Below are 19,621 nucleotides of genomic sequence, written 5' to 3'. Positions count from 1 at the left end.
TCTGCACCCTCCTTTCAGGGAGTTGCAGAGGGCCATGAGGTCTCCCCTCAGCCTCCTCTTCTCCAGACTAAACCCCCCCAGTTCCCTCAGCCGCTCCCCATCAGACCTGTGCTCCAGACCCTGCACCAGCTCCGTTGCCCTTCTCTGGACACGCTCGAGTCATTCAATGTCCTTTTTGTAGTGAGGGGCCCAAAACTGAACACAGTAATCGAGGTGTGGCCTCACCAGTGCCGAGTATAGGGGTAAGATCCCTTCCCTGTCCCTGCTGGCCATGCTAAATTCATCTTGCTTTTCCCTCCAATGGCCAAATCTATCAGCAAACAAACCCACAGCCAGCCAGTACTCTCTCCATCACCAGTGGAATGGTCTCCTGAAGGTGTATAGGGATACGCTGCATTTGGTCCCGTCATGGGCACATGTCCATAATAGCAGGAGGGCAAGACATTAGCACAAGCCTTAGAGACGATATTGCCAATGACCCGGGATTTGTAGGGTAAGATCTGGGAATGGGAATTTCATGCACCCTGATAGTGCACATCCAGCAGCCTGCTTGTGTAAGAGGTGATGGATGGACATCGTCACTGCTCCGAAACGTCACCTATCAAACCTTCAAAATCCCTCCCTTATAACTGTGAGTCTTCCTTAAGGCTTGTTTTAACAAGCAGCAGCAAGAAGCATGCCCCTGCTCCCCTTTGCCCAGCTCTCTCCATATCCCACTGCCTTTCTCCCCAGTGAAGAGTTACTCCAGTTGTGGAAATCCTTAGCACCACGGTCCGGCTGCATGACCCCCTCAGATCCTCTTTTGTGATACTCAGCAAGGGAAGTGGATGCAGCACCAAGATCTCCTACAGCCCTTCAAAGCCAAATGGATTTCCCCATTCATACAGCCTCTATTTTACAAAATTTCCCATGTAAAAAGCAGTTCCCATACCTAAGGCATCTCTGAGCCTGGGGGCAGCGCTGGCACCCCCTAATTGCTAAGTGCCAGGGGGTCATGCCCACTGGCCCATGAAGCAGCTCCACAGAAATCTGTTGCAGGAGGATATCGGACCTGCACAACTCTATGAGAGTTATAACAAGCAAAGCCATTATTTTTCCAATAGTACATACTTATGCTCTCGCCAAAGCTCTTACTTCATAATTAGCAAATCAGCAATTAGACAGTTATCAACCTTTTCTCCTATCAGCATAAGACCACTCTAACACGTGCTGTGCAGACCAATCCACTTCTCGTTCACGTGCTGTTCACACGGCGGTAACTTCTCGTAGTTCTGTACTTTTCCACAGTTCAGTGTTGCAGCTGGCCGTTGTTTTTCCCTGCCACCTTGGCACAACTCGGCAGTTTCTTATCTTTCTCCCAAGGCCTGTTTCTCATCAAAGCCTAGCTGTTGATTCAGAGGCTGTGCAGGGCTGACACGCTGATGCCTCCCACAGAAATCTGCCCTCACTGAGATGCACTCGGGCAAATTACATCCCAGCCTGCCCCAACACCAAAATCCAGATTTTGCCAAGGGTGTCTCCTTGCACACAGGATGACAAGCATCAAAACTTGGCTTTCCTCCAGAGGCTCCTGGGGGTTTCTTTTCTTTGCCTCACTAAATACAAGTTTTTTCAAGCTGTCATAAATCATTTCCTGCCACTTAATTTTTTCCCAGTCGCAAGCATCACTTAGGGCATATAAAACCACCCAAGGTGGCTCTGAAATGTAGCTAGCTGGGGAGCTGCCTGCCTCAATGCCCAGGTCTGCCTGTGCCCCAGGCCCCAGGGCAGGAGCATCTCTAACTTATGGCAGAGATTTAGGACCCCATCAGAGTGCAGGGAGCCCCATAAGCACTTCTGCCATAAATTACAGCCCTGCAGGGACTGCCCCAAATCTACCAGCCCTGCTTCAGGTCTCCGAGGACGCAAAAGTGACTCGCAGCCATTCCAGCTCAGCTGCCTTCCCCAGCGAAGAAAAAAAAAATGTGCAAACCCCAAGTTTTCCCCCTCTGAAGCAATTAGGTTGGTCTCCAGCACCGTGACACTCACTGGCTGTTCCAGTGGTTGGCTACTATCACCAAAATATCAATTTTTTCCAATGCTGGGTTCCTGCTTGGCTCCCTGGAGTCTGTGATCTTTGAAAATCTGTAGTTTTAACTCTTTCTGGTGTAAGTAGCACTATCCGCCAAGACCTGGCACTTACAAAGTGTATTTTCCATGTGCCACAGGCTGATCAGTGCGCTGGGGTCTGCTGCATTTGGGCTTGCCCCAGAGTGCCCAGTTACATCCTCTGTGGACCTTCATCCCAAAAACAAGCAGGGGGAGAGCGTTTGTGGCACTGGTGTGTTTGGGGCAGCCACTTTGAGGGGTGCGCTGGTCCCTGACAGGTGTTCTGATGGGTTGGGTGTCCTGGTGGGATGGATAACCTGGCAGGATGGGCGCCCTGATCGGATGGATGCCCTGGTGCAATTGGTGTCCTGATGGGATGGATGCCATGGTAGGATGGGTGTCCTGGTGGGATGGGTGTCTTGGGGGGATGGGTGTCCTGGTGGGATGAATGTTCTGGTGGGATGGGTGTCCTGGTGGGATGAATGTTCTGGTGGGATGGGTGTCCTGGTGGGATGAATGTTCTGGTGGGATGGGTGTCTTGCTAGGATGGGTGTCCTGGTGGAATGGGTGTCCTGATGGGATGGGTGTCCTGGTGGGATGGGTGTCCTGGTGGAATGAATGTCCTGGTGGGATGGGTGTCCTGGTGGGATGGGTGTCTTGGTGGGATGGGTGTCCTGGTGGAATGAATGTCCTGGTGGAATGGGTGTCCTGGTGGGATGGGTGTCTTGGTGGGATGGGTGTCCTGGTGGAATGAATGTCCTGGTGGAATGGGTGTCCTGGTGGGATGGGTGTCCTGGTGGAATGAATGTCCTGGTGGAATGGGTGTCCTGGTGGAATGGGTGTCCTGATGGGATGGGTGTCCTGGTGGGATGGGTGTCCTTGTGTGATGAATGTCCTGGTGGGATGGGTGTCCTGGTGGGATGGGTGTCTTGGTGGGATGGGTGTCCTGGTGGGATGGGTGTCCTGGTGGAATGGGTGTCCTGATGGGATGGGTGTCCTGGTGGGATGGGTGTCCTTGTGTGATGAATGTCCTGGTGGGATGGGTGTCCTGGTGGGATGGGTGTCCTGGTGGAATGAATGTCCTGGTGGGATGGGTGTCTTGGTACAACGGATGTCCCGGTGGGGTGGGTGCCCTGGCAGGGTGGCTTGCCGTCCCAGCTCTCCCTGAGCCTGCCCAGGCTCCTGCGCAGCTCTCCAGCGGGAGGAGGAGGGTCCTGAGCTGCCCGGAGACAAGTGCTGGTGCCCCCCGGGGCGGGATGGGGGGAGCAGCCGCCCTGCAGGGCAGGTGACAGGGACGGGCAGGGACAGCGGGGCTGGCAGGGCGCCGGGGCTGCGGGGCGGCGCCAGGCCCGGGCAGGCAGGTGGCAGCAAATCCTTATGGAAGCGCTCGGCCGCACCGGGCCGGCGCCTGCCCGCCCCGGGGGGAGCCGGGTCCTGCGGGCGGCGGGGCGCCGTCCCCTCGGGGTGCCGGGGGTGCCCGTCCCCACGGGGTGCCCACCCCCGCCGCCGGGCCGCGTCTCCCCCCCCCCCCGGCCCCCGTGCCCGTTTCCGCGCGGTGCCGGGTGCAGAGGGGCTGCGTCCCCTGCGGGCGGGCTGCCCGGCCCCGCTGCACACGGCGCGCGGCCCCTCTGCACACGGTGCCGGCCCCTCTGCACAGGCTAGTGACCCTCTGCGCACGGCCCGTGTGCCCGCGGCACACGGTGTTTGTGTGTGTCCTCGGCACAGGGTGTCTGTCCCCTCAGGATGGGGTCTATGTGTGTCCCCTCGGCACGGGGTGTATGTGTGTCCCTTCGGTGCAGGGTGCCTGTCCCCTCAGCACAGAGTGTCTGTCCCCTCAGCATGGGGGTGTATGTGTGTCCCCTCTGCACGGGGGTAGTTCCCCTCTGCACACGGCGCTTGTCCCCTCAGCACAGGATGTATGTGTCCTCTCAGCACAGGGTGTCTGTCGCCTCAGCATGGGGTGTATGTGTGTGTCCCCTCAGCACAGGGTGTATGTGTCCCCTCAGCACAGGGTGTCTGTCCCCTCAGGACGGGGTCTATGTGTGTCCCCTCGGCACGGGGTGTATGTGGGTCCCTTCAGCACAGGGTGTCTGTCCCCTCAGCACAGGGTGTATGTGTGTCCCCTCTGCACGGGGGTAGTTCCCCTCTGCACACGGTGCTTGTCCCCTCAGCACAGGATGTATGTGTCCTCTCAGCACAGAGTGTCTGTCCCCTCAGCACAGGTGTATTTACCCTCTGCACACGGCATTTGTCCCCTCAGCACAGGGCGCCTGTCACGTGTGCGCAGGGTGCTGCACCCCTCTGCACACAGGGCACCCTCCTCTGCACAGGGTGCACAGGGTGCGCAGGGCACACATCCTGCCTGCACAGCAGGTGTCTCCCCTCTGCACACGGTGTGTGTCCCCTCTGCGCAGGCCCTGTGCCAGCACCACCCTGGGGACAGATCAGCCTCGCAGGGCTCATGCAGAGCCGGAAGCGGTGCTGAGCACAGTCCCTGGGGTGCTGCGCCCTGCTGCAGGGCTGCCCGGCTGGGTGTGCACCCAGGACACCTCTCCGTGGGTGCCTGGGGAGACGTGCAGCCGCCTCCACAAGCCGAGCTGTGCTCTTCTTCAAGGGCTGGATAAAGCACACCAGCCACTTGCACCAAGCCTTTTTTCCCATCACCCTCCCACTATACACAGCTGTGTGCAGGCCGAGGGCAGGTCCCTCTTCATCAAAAAGTATTTTTTCTCCGTAGAAACTATTCCTGACACGACCAGAAAGCTCCTGGCCACCTCTGAGAGCAGCTATGGGCAGAGCTGGGCACCAGGCACATCCCAGGCCAGCAACTCCCATGGGTGCCTGCACCCATCCTGCTGGTCTTGTGGCTTTCCCCAGCCCAGATCCCACCTGGGGAGGCTGGAAAGGGCATTGAGGCTGGGGGGTCCACGGCTCTCAGGCAGCTGCTGCTGCCAAACGGGCGCATAGGCAGAGCCCCGAGCAGACAGGGGAGGCTGGCAGCGGCAGGGTGCGGAGGCACATGCCCATGTACCACGCTGGCATGCCGCTGGGGACGGGGAGCGGTTGATGCCTGGGGCGCTTCCGGAGAGGGGAAACCCCACCTGCACCCCGGCTTTGTTTCTGGTGCAGGATGCAGGCACCCGGCCCTGGAGGGGCTCAGCCCACAGCCCCTCCGCTGCACTGGCTGGGGTGGCAGCCCTGCTGCACTGGGCTCCAGCATCAGGGCCGTGTCAGCCCCCTGGCAGTCTTGTTTTCCAGCAAAGCATCTTCCCATGAGATTTATTGGTTTTTAAATGCATTTAGGGCAAGGCAAGCCCTTAAATCCCGTCTCCAGCGCTAAGCCCCTGTTGCAACAGGCAGTGCTGGGAGGCTGCTTAGGCAAAAGGCACACACTAATGCAGTAAGGCAACGCATTTAAAAGGCAAATGGGTGCTGAGCTGGGTGTTGCTTTTCTCACTGGTGAGGCTGGGTGCTGAGCAGGCTGGGCACCCACTGCAAAGCCCTGTGCCGAAGCCCGGCAAACCTTTGGGGAAGAGGTGGGCAGCTCCCCTGAGCACCTGGGACGTCCCTGGGTGCTGGGGACTGGTGCTGCCATGCTCCTCCCTTGCAGACACCCCACCTTCTGCCACCCAGCCTGGCAGAAAGGACTGTGTGGGTACCCAAGGGTTGCCCCAGCATGTTGCTGTTTGAATTTGTCCTATCCCTGGTGCCTGGCCACCAAGGGCTGGAGGGGACATCCCCGCCAGGCTGAGCTGTTCCCCTGCCCAGAGAGGCAGGGAAGGGGTGATGGCAGTGGGGTGTGAGCCCTGGCAGCAGGGCTGGGAACCTGCCTCCGTGGCGGGGCACACCCAGGGGACATGTACAGGCAGGCAGGGGCTCCTGTGCATAAAAACTGACTTTCTCGCTTGGCAGAGACTTTCGGAAGCAAAACACAGCCCACGCACCTTCCCGTCCCCCCCCCGCTCCCAGTACCCACCCACTATCAGGGCAGCAAAGCGCTGCATTTCACCCACACAGGACTTAATGGTTGTCTGCCCTCCTGGGCCTGGAGGTCATCACAGCTCCAAGCAAGGTGCTCCCCAAAAACAGGCTGGAAAAATGCACTTGGAGGTCATGCCTGGGGCAGAAAGAGCCAGGCACCTTAGCTGGAAGTTATTTAGCATGAGGAAGCTACAGGGAAAGTGTCTCTTTGGGGATGGCGCTGCTCTGCCGGTCGATTGGGGTTTGCAAAGCACAAGTTCTTGGGGGGAGTTTGTCCCTGCCCATGAGACAGCCACGTACCCCCCGGGGTTCGGCCAGGTGCCTTCCATCAGCAGCTCAGGGCAGGCAAGCTGCCAGCCCACACCAGCCTCCCACCCACCACGCTTGTTCCCACAAGCTTTCACCCAGAGGAAGCCCCTGGGGCATGGGAGCCCCAGGGTGGTGCAGACACACCTGCCATGAAGCCAGAGAAAGGCAGGGAGGGGGGCTGGACACCCCCCCCCCCCCGCCCTGCCCCACATCCCTGGGTATGTCACCCCTGTCCTCACAGGGGGGAACCAGCAGCTGAAAGATGCCCAAAGCCATCCCACATGCAGGATGAGGTCTGTTCCCCACCTTGGGATGCTGCATTTCTCCCCCAGGGAGGTGTAAAGCCCACTCAGGGAAGACCATGAAGGTGTTTGCAAGCAGCCCCCCCCCGCCCCCAGGAGTCACAAGCGGCAACAGGGCTCAGCCTGCAGCCCAGTCCAACAGTATTACTCATACCTCCAGCCAAACTCCTTTATTTCCATCCAGTTTCACCACTGGTACAGAAAATAGAAAACATAAAAAATAGGCATTTTTGTGCCCCCCACCCCCCCGTCCCCGAAGCGTGCTGGCTATTTACAGGCAGAGGCGGGCGGCTCAGTGGCAGCAGCTGCACTTGCTGCTGGCCGGCTCCTTGCACACGCAGCCCTTGGCACAGTTGCTGCAGGTCGCAGGGCAGCAGGAGCAGCAGCCTGGGGGGGACACACAAGAGTTAGGGGGTGAGTTGGAAAAGATGGGGGTCCCATGGGGCAGGGGCACCCGATGGAGAGTGGGGACCCGCTCCCCCCACATGGGCAAGGGCCGTGATCCCAGAGGGGTAGTGGCTGTGATCTCTGCGGGGCAGGGGCACCCCCCTAAAGGGGAGCAGGAGGGGTCTCCAGGTGAAGAGGGAAGGATCCCCAGTGAGGGTCCTACAGGGCAGGGGCACCCCCATGGGGAAGCGGTGGGGTCTCCATAGAGAGTCCTACAGGGCAAGGGGGGGTCTCTATGGGTCTGGGGTCGGGAGGTCCCCATGGGGGTCCAGGGGAAGGAGGGGCTCCCCTATGGCGCAGGGAGGTGCCCAGGAGGGTCCAACCGGGCACGGGCAGCCCCCCTCGGGCAAGGCTGGGCCACCCCTCGCTGAGCCCCCCACTCACTCTTGCGGCAGCTCCGGCAGCGGCAGTTCTTGCACTTGCAGGACCCGGCGCAGGAGCAGGAGTCACCTGGGGCGGGAGAGCGACCGTCAGCCCGGACCCGCCGGCACGGCACCGGCACGGCACCGGCACGGCACCGGCACGGCACCGGCACGGCACCGGCACGGCGCAGGACACTTACCGGCAGCACACGTGCAGTCCTGGGGGTCCATGGCTCGGCTCGGTTTGGCTCGGCTCGGTTTAGCGCAGCTCGACCTGGCTCGGCTGGGCTCGCAGCAGTACGGAGAAGCGCCGGCCGCCCGGCATTTATGGGGTGGAGGCGCGGGGCGGTGCTCGGCGCTGCGCACGGCGGGGCCGTGCTCACCCGGGGGCGGGCCGGGCCGGGCCGTGCTCACCGGGGCCGTGCGCCCCGTGGGGCCGTGCACAACCGGGGGCCGTGCCGTGCCGTGCCGTGCTCACCCCGGGGCGGTGCCGCGGTGCCGTGCTCACCCGGGGGCCGTGCTCACCGCGGGGCCGTGCACAACCGGGGGCCGTGCCGTGCTCACCCCGGGTCACGGCCCTGCTCCTCCCCCCCCCCCCGCCTCCCAGCCCACTTTGGGGAGGCCAGGGGGTCCCACCCGCACCCCTTTCCACCACCGCCCCCCCCAGCAGGGTGCTGCATCCTGGGGGACCAAGGTGCTGGAGGACGGCAAGGGGGAGGTCACAGCGCTGGCATGGCACAGCCACCAACTCCCGCACATGTGGGACAGCTCCCCCAGCCCCATGTGTCCAGCGCTGGGGTGCAGCTGTGCCCCCCAATCTTGGGGAGGCCTTGGGTTGTGTGTGGCTGTCCCTGGGGGTGGTCTCAGCATCGTGCCAGAGAGCAGGGTGGCTCCAGGGCAGCCCCCGTTGGGCTGGGGTGCTTGCCCTGCCCCCCAGGAGGGGTGAACATGGGGGTGCAGCACCAGGATGCCGGGCAGGAGTGTGGCACGGCTGGATGGGGGTCACTGGGACTCACAGCTTCCCAGTACCTGCGGGACCCGTGGGTTTTCCCCTCTTGCCACGGTGTTTATGTGCCGACCGGATTCCACTGCCCCACTCATGCCCGTGACCAGCTTGGCAGCCGGCATGGAAAACAGCGGCTGGGCCAGGGACAGGCCGTCCCCGTGCCTGCACCCCGTGCTCTTGGTATTGCAAACGGGGCAAGCCTGGGCTCGGAGCTGGCAGTGCAGATGGGGTCCATGCCCGTGGAGCTCAGGCCAGCAGGCTCTGGGACTGGGAGGGGGTCCACGGCCCTGGAAACTTGTGCCAGGGAACAGCTAGTGCTTGTTTGCAAAACCACAGAGGTTTGTTTTTTTTCCTGGCAGTGTTTTGCAGGCAGCATTAAGAGTGTAAATATGACACTAAACCAGAAGGCTCGCCAGTGGCTGAGCGGGAAAGGAGAAGCGAAATCACGGTGCACGTGTGGTCTTACTGCACATAAACACAGGTTGTGAAATCACTTCCCAGACACCCCCCAGCACGGTGTTGCAGGCCAGTGCCACCCCCCAGCCACCCCTCTGGTAGGAATGGGCTCTGCTGCACCCCTGTTTGAAGAAAGGAGAGCCCCCCAAAATGAGGATGTGCACCCCAACACCACAGGGCTGTACCAAAAGTGGAGGGTGAGTGTGCAGGGCAAGGCTGCGGGGGAGGCGGGACAATTCCTAGATTTCTGGAAATCCCACACGTCACCCATGGAGGGGCTGTGCTGGATCCTGGGGCACGTGGCCATGGGCGCCCCGTCACTGCGAGTGGGAATGGGCAGCGCAGCATCCCCACGGGACTGTGTATGGAGCCAGGATGGGAAAAGAGCCCAGAAAATACCCTGTTTCCCAATCAGGGCATTTCCACTGAATAATGAAGTCACTCGCAGCAGAGCAGGGCAGAATGAACTGTTTTCTCCTGAAACACGGGCTTGCCAAAATGCTGGGTTGCAGGGCACGTGCTAGACATCAGCAGGGAGAGGGGACCTTGGGGGGTTTCCTGCATCGCTGCTGCTGCTCCGATTTCCCAGGGCTGGCAGGGAGTAGTTAATCCCGAGGCTGTGCCCATGTAAGAGGAGTGCTGGGTCCAACTCTGATTTTATGGCAGCTGTAAAGCAAGCAGAAGAACTGCAGCCCCCCAGCACAGGTTTCAGGGCTCAGAGCCCCCCACTTCCCCCATGCAGGCAGGGGACAGCATCTGATAGCTGCTCTCCATCACGCTGCTGTGGGGCACGGGGACGGGCACAGGGCAGAGCCATGGGATAGGAGTGATGCAAACCCAGCGGGGGCAGCGAGGCTGGAAGGATGCGCTCAGCCCCACTGGTTAAACCACATGTTTGGGGATAAATCCCATTAGCAACCTCTCCTTCACGCTTGTTGCGGGCTCACCAGCAATGTTTTTACGTGGTTGGCACATAAATCTCTCTGGGTAGGGAGGAATAAAGATAACCCTGCTATTTCCAGAGTGGAGTTTGAAGCTTCAGAGCTGGTGCTGCACCCTGCCTGCAGCACGCCTGCCCTGCCCTACATTCAGCTGGCGTAGGGGTGTGCTTCACGCCCATGAAGTGTGGGGTCATGGTGACATCTCAGGGGATGCCCTGGGGGAAGAGTCCTCCTGGAGCAAAGGGGTATTCCCTGGGGATTGGCATCATGAGCAGCCAGTGGGCAGGGCTGCCCTTGGCTGTGCCAAAACCCTGGCTGAGTCCTAGCAACGGTGGCTGGATGGGTCAGGAAAGGTTTTGCAGCTAAAAAAGAGGCCATGAAGGCTGTTTTGGGGAGCGTGGGGACAGGCAGGACCCCTTGTGTGTCATGGAAAGCAGCACGGTGCCACGTGGCACCTGGGGTGCAGCATCCTGGCAGCGACATGGCTGTACTTGAGCAGGGTGAGCATCACACCCCATCACGGACATCCCAGCCCATCGCAGGCATCGCACCCTGGCACAGGCATTACAACCTATTGCAGGCATCCTAGCCCATTGTGGGCATTTTATCCTGGCATGGGCATCCCATCCCATTGCAGGCATTGCACCCGAGCATGGGCATCACAACACATCACAGGCATCCCATCCCATTGTGGACATTGCACCCTGGCATGAACATCGCACCCCATCATGAGCGTCACACTCTATTGCAGACATTGCTCCCCATCGTGGCCATCGCACCCCACTGTGGGCATTGCACCTTGGCATGGGCATCACAATCCATTGTGGGCATCCAGGTCACTTGGGGCTCCCCCCAAAAGCACCTTGCCAGGCTGGCTGAGGTGGTGGGGGAACGAGCAGGGTGGTTCTTCCAGTCAGTTCAATTAAACTGCCAGGAGGAAAACTAAACCAGTTCACCGTCACCCCAGCTGCAGTGGAAATGTTACCCCTGGAAATGGGCAGGGCTGCAGTGATTATTATGCTGTCAGTGAAGGCTTGTAATAACGAGCTGCTGATTAGCCCCGAGGATTTCTGGTGGAGGAGAGAGCATGGGATTTGCCCTTGGGTAACAACAGGGCGGAGGAAAAAAAAAACCCTTATAAATTACCTTGTTGTGCAGGGAAAGTGTTAAAATGAGTCAGAGCTGCTGGTAGAGAGGGCAGAGCCAAGATTGGAAGACAGGAGCAAAAATAAGACGCAGGCTCTTTGCCATGACCTCCCAAACACGTTGCCCTCCCACTCCCCAAGGCAACCGCCCCGTCCAACAGAAGTGCCAGGTGCCTTATAGACCTTTATATACACATCACTTTATTTAGGTAGCTTATTACACAAGTGACAAACACTAAAGATATCTGAACACACATATAAAAAACCCAACATACACAATAAGGTTATTCTTCTTTGGTCCCCCAGATGTGCAGCACCCCCAGATGTGCTGCCCGGGGTCCCTATTTGCAGCAGCTGCACTTGGCGGAGGGGGGCCCCTTGCAGACGCAGCCCTGTGCGCACTTGGCACATCCCGCCGGGCAGCAGGAGCAGCAGCCTGTGCAGGGGAGAAAAATAAGTTGAGGACATTCCCAAGGGCATCTCAAGGTGGGGTTCGGGGGCGTCGCATCGGGGATGGCTGGTTTGGAGACTTCCCATCGATGCCTTTTAGCAACATCCCCATCCCTGGTGGTGTCTCCCCGGGTGTTTTTGCATCCAGAGGTGGCACTGGGGAGGCAGCAGGAGGGTGTGGGACCCCCAGGGGCTCACCGGGCCCCCCCCAGCCCCTCTCTGTGCAAACCCTCTTACACACGGGTCAGCCCAGGGCTGATGGCATCGGGAAGCAGCAGGAAGAAATCCCAGTGCCAGTTTCCTCTCGGGGCATCCCCTTGCACCGAGTCTGAGGCGCCAGCGGGGGGGTACACTGAGTTTTGGGTTATACCAGGGGGCTTGTATTGCCTGGCAGCAGGGGAGGGGTGGAATTCACCCTGTGCTCCTTTGGGAGCAAAAAAAATACAGGAGGAATGAACTCAACTCTGACAACGCTGAGCTTGATTTGATTCAGCATGTCCAGGGATGTGCACTGAAAACCCCCACGAATGTTTCTGTCCCACCCCATGGGACCCCCTTTACCTTTTTTGCACGATGTGCATTTGCAGTTTTTGCATTTGCAGTTGTCCCCGCAGGTGCAGGTGCCACCTAAAACACAGAGAAAAGGAGAAAAAGGTTGAGAGGAGGTGGTGAGAGGGGGTCCCCACACCCCCGGGGGTGCTCCGGGGCGAGGCCTCCATTGCCGCCCCTCCGAGCTCCCGCTCTCCCGCAGCATCGGCCACGGCTGATGCTTCGGCCTCGCTCGGTGGGGAGGTCACGGCGTTCCCAGCCTCCTCCCGGTGAGATGCTCCAGGTGTGACACCGCAGCGCTGGGAGAGGATTTCAGCGACAGCATCGGGGATGGCGGAGGAGGAGGCCGGCGAGCAGGAGCGTCGGTGGTCCCGCCGGGGTGCTCTGGCTCCCGCAGCCCCCCGGAGCTGAGGCGGAGGGAAGCGCTGGCTTACCCGTGGCACAAGGGCAGTCCTGGGAGTCCATGTCTGCCTGGGCTGGGTGCCGGCTCTCGGGTGCGTTGGGCGATGGGAAGAGCGGCTTTGGCAGGACTCGCAGCTGCCTCCTATTTATCCTTGGCCAGGCGAGAGCGAGTGCAAAACCTCCGCCCCTCGCAGCCTGCGCACGGCTCAGCCCGGCACCTGCCCCGGGCGCTGCTGATTCACTCCCCGGGCAGCCAGGCAGGACTTGGGGCTCCCATGTCCCCCCCTCCCCGGGGTGCTGGTGACAGCAGGGAGGGCTGTCTGGGTGACCACCGGTCTCTGCTGAGATGGTGGGGGGCGGGTGTGCAGAGAACGAGCAGCTCTCATCACACAGATGGCACCTGCATTGGGAGTGCTGCTCTGCTCCCAGGGGCTGGGGGCTGAGAGGGTGCACCCAGGGAGGGCCCCACAGCCCAGCCCTTTGCCAAAATCAATCTGTCAAAACCCCAGATGTCTCGGGGGGGTGCATTGATCCTGGGGCTGCCACCACTGCTGGGAACTCTCAGCTCCCTCCTCCCAGAGCCAGCACAGTGGGGTGATGGGGAGCTGGCACAGTGGGGTGACACGGTTGCGGTCCCTGCCCCAGACCCTGTCTCGTGGCTCTGACACCCTCCCCGCGAGCAGGACCAGCAACAAGCTGGACTGGCCTGGCCGGAGCCTGCCATGCCCTCCCAGCGCCCCAGGACGGCGGCACCCACGTCCCCTCGGCGCCACGCATGGCACCTCGGGGGCCTCGTCTCCTTCCCAGCTGCGGTACTCCGTCCCACTCATCTAAATTAATTTCCGTGTGCCATTAGCCGGGTGTGCAGGGGAGGAGGGTGGCGGGCAAGATGCCATCACCCCGGTCAACTCCTCCAGCGGGTTTTACCCACCCACTCGAAAGAGCCGTGAGGGTTTGGGGTGGAAGACATAAAAAAAAAGATGTTTTCTGAAATATTGGGTGCGGGGAGGGACTGGCCCATGGCCAGGAGGCATTACCAGCCATGGAGCATCCTTCCTCCTCACCCCTGAGGTTTTCGTGTGCTCCCTGGTGTTGGTGGTACCCCATCCTGGCTGGCCTGTGCTCTGAAAACTGCTTTGGGGTTTTTTTTATCCTGGCTGGGCTTTTGCCTGAAGTTCCTGGCTAAGGTGGTTCGTTGGAGGTGATGCTAATCCAGCCGAAACAGCGGGCCAGGGAGTATTTTTACCACCCAGCTGTCTGGGCATGTTTGGAGCTTGTTGGGTGACCTGGTGGGGAACGGTGCCAGCGCCCCGACTCGGCGTCTCCTCCAGCCCAGCCAGGCCAGGGTGGGAAATCGGTACATAAAAGCCTGAGGAAAGCAGAGCTGATGGGCCCCTTCCTCGCCCCCGCCACCCCAGCAGTGGCTCGTCGGTGCCCCAGCGTGCCAGCCCTGCTGTTGTGTGAGTGTCACGCTGCTGCTGATGCACCGGGGCGTGATGGCGAGGACGGTGCCAGGGATCAGGCGCGTGCCAAGGGCGTCAGTCGCTCCCGCGGGTGCAGGGAAACACAAACGTGCCGGAGAACACACATGCAGGCGGCCACCCACCAGCCCTGGCTACAGCCCCCTGCGCTGTGGGTGTCACGGCAGAGGGGACACATCTCCTCTGGGTCCCGCACATGCTCTGCTCCTGAAATAACCAACCGAGCACTCCTGCAGTGCAGGAATACACCCAGGGACGTGCTTCCAGCCATGTTGTGATGGATGCATGGGGAACAGCAATGCCACCACAGCATCCGCTGTGTCCTCCCACACTGCCTGGCACCCTTGGACACCCAGGTGAAGCCATGGTGTTGGCAGATTGCCCCTGTCCCCAGCTGGTGGGGGAGCCCCTGACCCCCTCCAAAGTGGTCCCTCTCCTCCAGCCTGGGGGAAGGAAGGCAAAGCCCATGCTGGGGGAGCAGAACAATGTCGGCTGCACTGTGTAATCTCTGCCATGAAAGGACATGGTGGAGGAAAAGCCCTCCAGCCCCTATTCTCAGCTCAGACTCCAGCCATTTTTCCCTTCTTTCCTTCCTTTCTTTGCACAAAGGATAAAAGCATCCTCCAGGTGATGCAGGACTGGGGATCAGGGCTCTGGGAGGTCTTGTATTGCTCCTGGTCCGTTCTGTAATTAATTTGGGATAGGGCTGGAACAGTGGGTTGTCAGTTGGACATGCATGAGCCAGGCCACCTCCAGGAGCAGCATGTAATTGAGGTGATGAGCTGCAGAACCAGGACCCTGGGGAGACCTTTCTGCTGCTTAAATACCCCCTGTTACAAAGCCCTGTGAGCCCCAGTTTGCCTTTTGGCCCCTGCCCTCCATTTGCTGGGAGAGCCTGGGGTTTCCCCATTATTTAAATAAGCCTGATGCTGCTCCCCAGAGTCGAGCAAAATGGGCAGGATCCCTGCGTGGCAATTATTCGCCAGCCCTTGCCATGCCAGAGCTGTATCCCTTGGCGGCTGTGTCCCCTGCGTGGGACTCCTGGCTCTGTCCCCAGACACATCCGTGGCAATCGCGCTGAGACTGCCGGGCAAATTAATGTGGGTGAGTCAGCGGGGTGCTCCGGCGCTCCAGGCAGAGCCGGAGATGACGCTCACCGGTGGGATGGTGATGGCTGAGCCGGGTGATGGCTCTGCGGGGCATAGCAGGGATGGGACTTCCTGGAAAGAAGTGAAGGAGGCTGACAACCTTCAGGAAGGTGTGGTGGAGGCACCCGTCCCTCGACAGGCTCCTGTGACACCCCGGGTGACTAGAGCCAATTGCCAAAAGCCACAGGATGGTGTCGGTGCTGGTGCTGGCACCTGGCAGTGACTCAGGGCTGGTGCCAGGAGGAGGAAGGGGCAGGAGCTGGCTCCCGAGGAGGTGACTTGGCACAGGTAGGCCCTGACTCCCCGCTGAAGGATGTGCTGCTCCAGTCACCCACGGTCACGCCACAGCATGTGATGAACCTGCTTCTGCCTCTGGTTGCCCGTGATTTTCTGCAGCCACCCCAGCACATCGCCTTCAGGGGACCCTGCGGACAACTACAGGTCTCCCTCTCCCCTCTCCGAGGGCACGTGTCTCCCCAGAGCACTCGCTCCAGGCTTATCGTCCCCTCATGAGCAGTGCCAGGTTCTGTGACCTGTCCTTCACCCAGATACAACATCCCACACAGCTGTGGGGCTCCGCTGGCAAGACATCATGGCTCAGATCGGTACAGACCGTGGGAAGGGATGCCAGGAAGCTGCGAAACCAGTGTGGGCACAGCACAGAGACCCTAGGGGACAGTCCCTGGGGGTACACTGCCCCTCACTGTTGCCTGCTGCTTGCCAGGCAGGGTACTGTGCCCCATGGCACCCCAGCTGTGCAGGACACCCCTGGGTGCCCCCAATGCTGTGGCGGCAGTGGAGGCAGCGCAGCTCTGCTTGCTCCAGCTGCCTGTTTGTGTTGGACCCTGGACAGGAGAGACACGGCCGACCAGGGCTGAGCTGCTGGGGATGTAAGGAGCCATAACCCACCTGGGAGCAGCCTTTGAAACCAAAACAGAGAAAATAAGGGGGCTTGTGCATCTCCCCTAGCATCCAGAAAACACACAGCACACTTGAAACACTGAAAGCCAGCAGGAAGCCATGGGAGCAATCACTACTTAGAAAGCAGGCTTGGCTTTTATTCGACAGGTATCACAGGTTATTATTTGCTGATGATAAACAAGTGTTTAAAACACGGGAAATAGGTGCTGACGTCGTTTTGTTTTGCCAGCGCTTGCCAGCCCTTTGGCAGAGGAGGAAGAGGATGAATCACCCCTTGCCTGCCCTGGGAAGCTGTTCCCAACCGCTCCCCATGTACATAGGCAAAGCCTTGGAAACCATTTGGGAGTGAAACCGGATCGGTGGGGTGACCTCATGCTGTGGAGGCTTCTTTCTTTTTCCCAAAAAAACGGTGAGCAAAAACTTGTTCTGGTCTCAGTGGCAGACATGAGCTAAGCCCATTATCTGTTTTCCCTCCTTGCTCCTTCCCCAGGAGCTGCCTGCTTTCCTGCCAAACTCCTGCCTGCACCTCGATCACAGCTTTGGGAAAATATATCCCAGCTGGTGCTTCTCCAGATGCTCAGCTATCAGCAAAGACATGGTGTGTCTCCATTTACCTGGACAAATGCCCTCCTTGATGGGCTTTGCTGGCCCACAATCACACCTGTAGCGATAGAAACACACCTTTGGCGAGAGTCTGCTCACAGCGGGAAGGGGATGAGCAGATTTTCATTAAGCAGGAATTGCACCGCCTGCAATACTGCAACGCTTTCACAACCCTGCAGCACGCTTTGATGTGGGCTGTTTGGGAGCCGCCTTGCAACCCAGCCGGCTGCGCTAGGGCTGGGACTCCCAAGCCCAGGTTTCTGAGCCCGGCTCAGCTGCCGGCTCGTCCTATGGCTCCGGGCAATGGCTTGAAATTTATTCCATATTTCTTATCTGGAAATGAGCTATCAATATTACCTTCCCCTTGAAAAATAGCGCAGAGAGTGTGGTGATTTGCTAATTATCTATTCCTAGGGGGAAGGGAAAGGAAGAAGGGCTGAACCGATGGTATGCAGTTGGGTCCAGGAGGGTGAGCCTGACCCCTTAACCTCCCCACTGGTTTTGGGGGTGTGCAACCCCGAGGAACCCCAGCACAAGGCAGGAGCTCCCGCCCGGCGGTACAGGGTTTTGGGGCCAGGCGATGTGTGTTCAGGCACGTCTGGAAGATGAAAGGGCTGATTCCTCTTTTGATCATGAAATTCTCATAAATGTTAATGGGAATTACTTCGAGGTCTAATGAGGGCAGAATTGCAGCCCCCAAGGGGAGGAAGGGGGTGAGGACCAACCAAGCTTTGGCTGGGAAATAAAAGGGCTTCAATTTACCTTGTCCCCCACCTGTGAGAGCAGGGTACCAGTGGCTCAGGAGCTACCCAGCATCCCTGCAGACCATCCCAGAAAAGGGGGTCCCCAGGTGTCCCCCACCTTGCCCAGCACTGCTGTCACCTGCATGGAGAGCCTTTAAGCATCACCTTAACTCTAGGCATCATTTTAACTCACAAATCTAGTGCCTTCCTAGTGTACAATTTGGATTGTCTTTTTCTTTGTGTTTTTTTTCCCCTACATCTTCCCTTCCCTTTTGCTTCTTTCAGGTTCCCACAGACTTCAAACTCACCTGCTCCAACTACTCGCCACCTCCCCCGGCTGAAACGTGACCTGAAGTTTCCAAGTATCGTTACCTTGGGCATATTTAATTATTTTATTCCCCTTTAGTTGCTAATTAGAAGCCAAGAGTAGAGGGGATGAATAATCCCCTGGGATGTCAAGTAGACACTTGCCTGAGCTTGCAAAGAAAACACCAACCCCCTTGGTATAAAGGCGTGAAATAAAAGGATATGATATTTTCCTTGATGTCTTCATAGCCCTGCTCCTGAGATCCAGAGATCGTGGTTGTTGAGCCTGGGAATGATTCATGCAACGGCTCTTCCCATCCCCATCCGAACACATCTCCCATCCCATCCCAGGGATGTGTATGGGATAGGGGGGAGAAACGCTGCTCTGGCTCAGTCAGAAAATCTGGGATAGGGAAAGAGAAAAGCCCCTGCAGATAGCAGAGCTAGTTTGCTGCTGTTCAGACAGCCTTAGTCTTCATCTTCAGAAGTATTTAAGTGTGTAGATGCAATTGCTCATCCCTCCGCACTCCCTCCAGCCATATTATCCCCTCCTCGAGGACTGGGGACGGTTATTTTTGCCAACATTTTTCCAAACTTTATATCTGAGTGCTCCTCAGGGTTTAGCATCTCGCCACGGGAGACCAAGCAGGAGGATCCCTTGCCAGGCAGATAAGGGCATTGTGAATTTTCGGCTAGATTTGAGGTCTTTGCCAAGAAACAGCTCCTGGGTGGGTGACAATCCTTGTACTTGTGCTGTCATGGCCAGCTTCTCTGTGTAACCTGCCTAGAAAGTCAGCAATCGGTGCCAAGAACGTTTTGATTATATTATATTATATTATAATATATTATATTCATAGACTCATAGACTGTCTCGAATTGGAAGGAACCCATAAGGATCATCGAGTCCAACTCCAATATGTTATGTTATATTATGATTTATATATATATATATTTATATTCCCCTAGGAGCTAGAAAAGAGCAAACACTGGTCATAGGGCATCGCCTTGGCAAGGCTGTGCAGAGCAACTGCAGGGTCATGCAGGAAGGAGGACAGTGATGATCTCTTGCTGGGTATTGTGACCCCTGCTCAGGTGACACAATCAAGTCACCCCGCAAGTATAGCCACACCAACCCCGGCTGTGGCTGCGCAGCAGCAATACCCGGGGACTCAGTGAGGATTATACGGGATTTTCCCCCCTATAAAAGTGTGGAAAGGGAAGGATCGCTGTTTCGAGCACTGCTGGATGGCTGCAACGTGAGCAGGGTGGTCACCAAACTCAGGACTGGATGCTGTATGTATAATATAGAAACGAAGGGAAACGAGTACTAAAAGTCACGATTTCAATTATAAGAGTTTCAGAGCCAGCAAATTCAGAGAGGCAGCTGTAACAGGCAGCATAATTTAACCCTGTTGCAGACACACCAAACCCAATACCATAATTAGAGATGCAAAATAATATTTACAGCCCAGATCATACATATTTAGTGAGAAGTTGGAATTTTCATCTATTTGTGATTTTACCAGCCTAAAAAGGTCTCTGAGCTCAGTTTTTTTCCCCATTTTGGGTTTGCAGAGCCTGGCAGAGCAATACTTGGCGCTGCTGGAAGGGGAGATGGGGATTTTCCCTGGGAGGCAGCAGCATTTACTGTGCTTGAGCAACAGGCCGTTGCCTGCCTGGGTTCACGCTGGTGCTTTGCCTTTGTGCTCTGGTACCCAAACCAGCACCCAGGAGGGGAGACCCACTGCAAAGTTGGCGCTGAGACCCACGCTCACCCAAAATGGATCCACAAAGGGGAAAAAAACAACCCCTCTTTAATATGCCGCACGTGGTTGCTGCCTTGTTATTCGCAAGTATAACAGCACATTGATAGAGCTGCCAGGAAAACTTGGTAAAAACAATTTAAAAAAGAGAAAAAGGCAGTTGTCACATTCGGAGTCGCGTGATCTCCACTCGAGCACTGCCTTTGAGAGCCCTCCTT

At 58.2% G+C, this 19,621-nt stretch overlaps 3 protein-coding genes and 1 long non-coding RNA gene across 4 annotated transcripts in view; 1 reads left to right on the top strand and 3 right to left on the bottom strand.

Moving 5' to 3' along the window:
- NUP93 (nucleoporin 93) overlaps positions 1-1,311 on the bottom strand; it is an 85,089-nt gene extending 83,778 nt beyond the window's left edge. The window contains exon 1 of the mRNA XM_074839209.1: positions 1,173-1,311. The gene's annotated coding sequence lies outside the window, so the exon portion shown is untranslated. The remainder of the gene's footprint in view (positions 1-1,172) is intronic.
- A 5,524-nt stretch (positions 1,312-6,835) lies between these two features.
- LOC141929655 (metallothionein-2) lies at positions 6,836-7,845 on the bottom strand. The gene is made up of 3 exons (XM_074839418.1): positions 7,690-7,845; positions 7,512-7,577; positions 6,836-7,067 (listed from the first exon to the last, which is right to left on the bottom strand). The coding sequence occupies exons 1-3, from the start codon at positions 7,718-7,720 to the stop codon at positions 6,973-6,975; spliced, it is 192 nt and encodes a 63-aa protein (XP_074695519.1). The 5' UTR covers positions 7,721-7,845; the 3' UTR covers positions 6,836-6,972.
- Positions 7,846-11,212: 3,367 nt separating this feature from the next.
- Positions 11,213-12,573, bottom strand: LOC141929659 (metallothionein-1). The gene is made up of 3 exons (XM_074839422.1): positions 12,471-12,573; positions 12,049-12,114; positions 11,213-11,473 (listed from the first exon to the last, which is right to left on the bottom strand). The coding sequence occupies exons 1-3, from the start codon at positions 12,499-12,501 to the stop codon at positions 11,379-11,381; spliced, it is 192 nt and encodes a 63-aa protein (XP_074695523.1). The 5' UTR covers positions 12,502-12,573; the 3' UTR covers positions 11,213-11,378.
- A 2,319-nt stretch (positions 12,574-14,892) lies between these two features.
- Positions 14,893-17,873, top strand: LOC141929919 (uncharacterized). Its single transcript, XR_012625151.1, has 3 exons — positions 14,893-15,023; positions 16,218-16,397; positions 17,620-17,873. It is a non-coding gene; the product is annotated as an uncharacterized LOC141929919 (long non-coding RNA).
- Positions 17,874-19,621: the final 1,748 nt, after the last annotated feature.

The sequence above is a fragment of the Strix aluco genome, chromosome 14 (genome assembly GCF_031877795.1).
Source record: "Strix aluco isolate bStrAlu1 chromosome 14, bStrAlu1.hap1, whole genome shotgun sequence".
In the NCBI taxonomy this organism is placed as follows: domain Eukaryota; kingdom Metazoa; phylum Chordata; class Aves; order Strigiformes; family Strigidae; genus Strix; species Strix aluco.
Note: the sequence above shows the minus strand (reverse complement) of the source record. Positions and strands in the feature narration are given on the sequence as shown.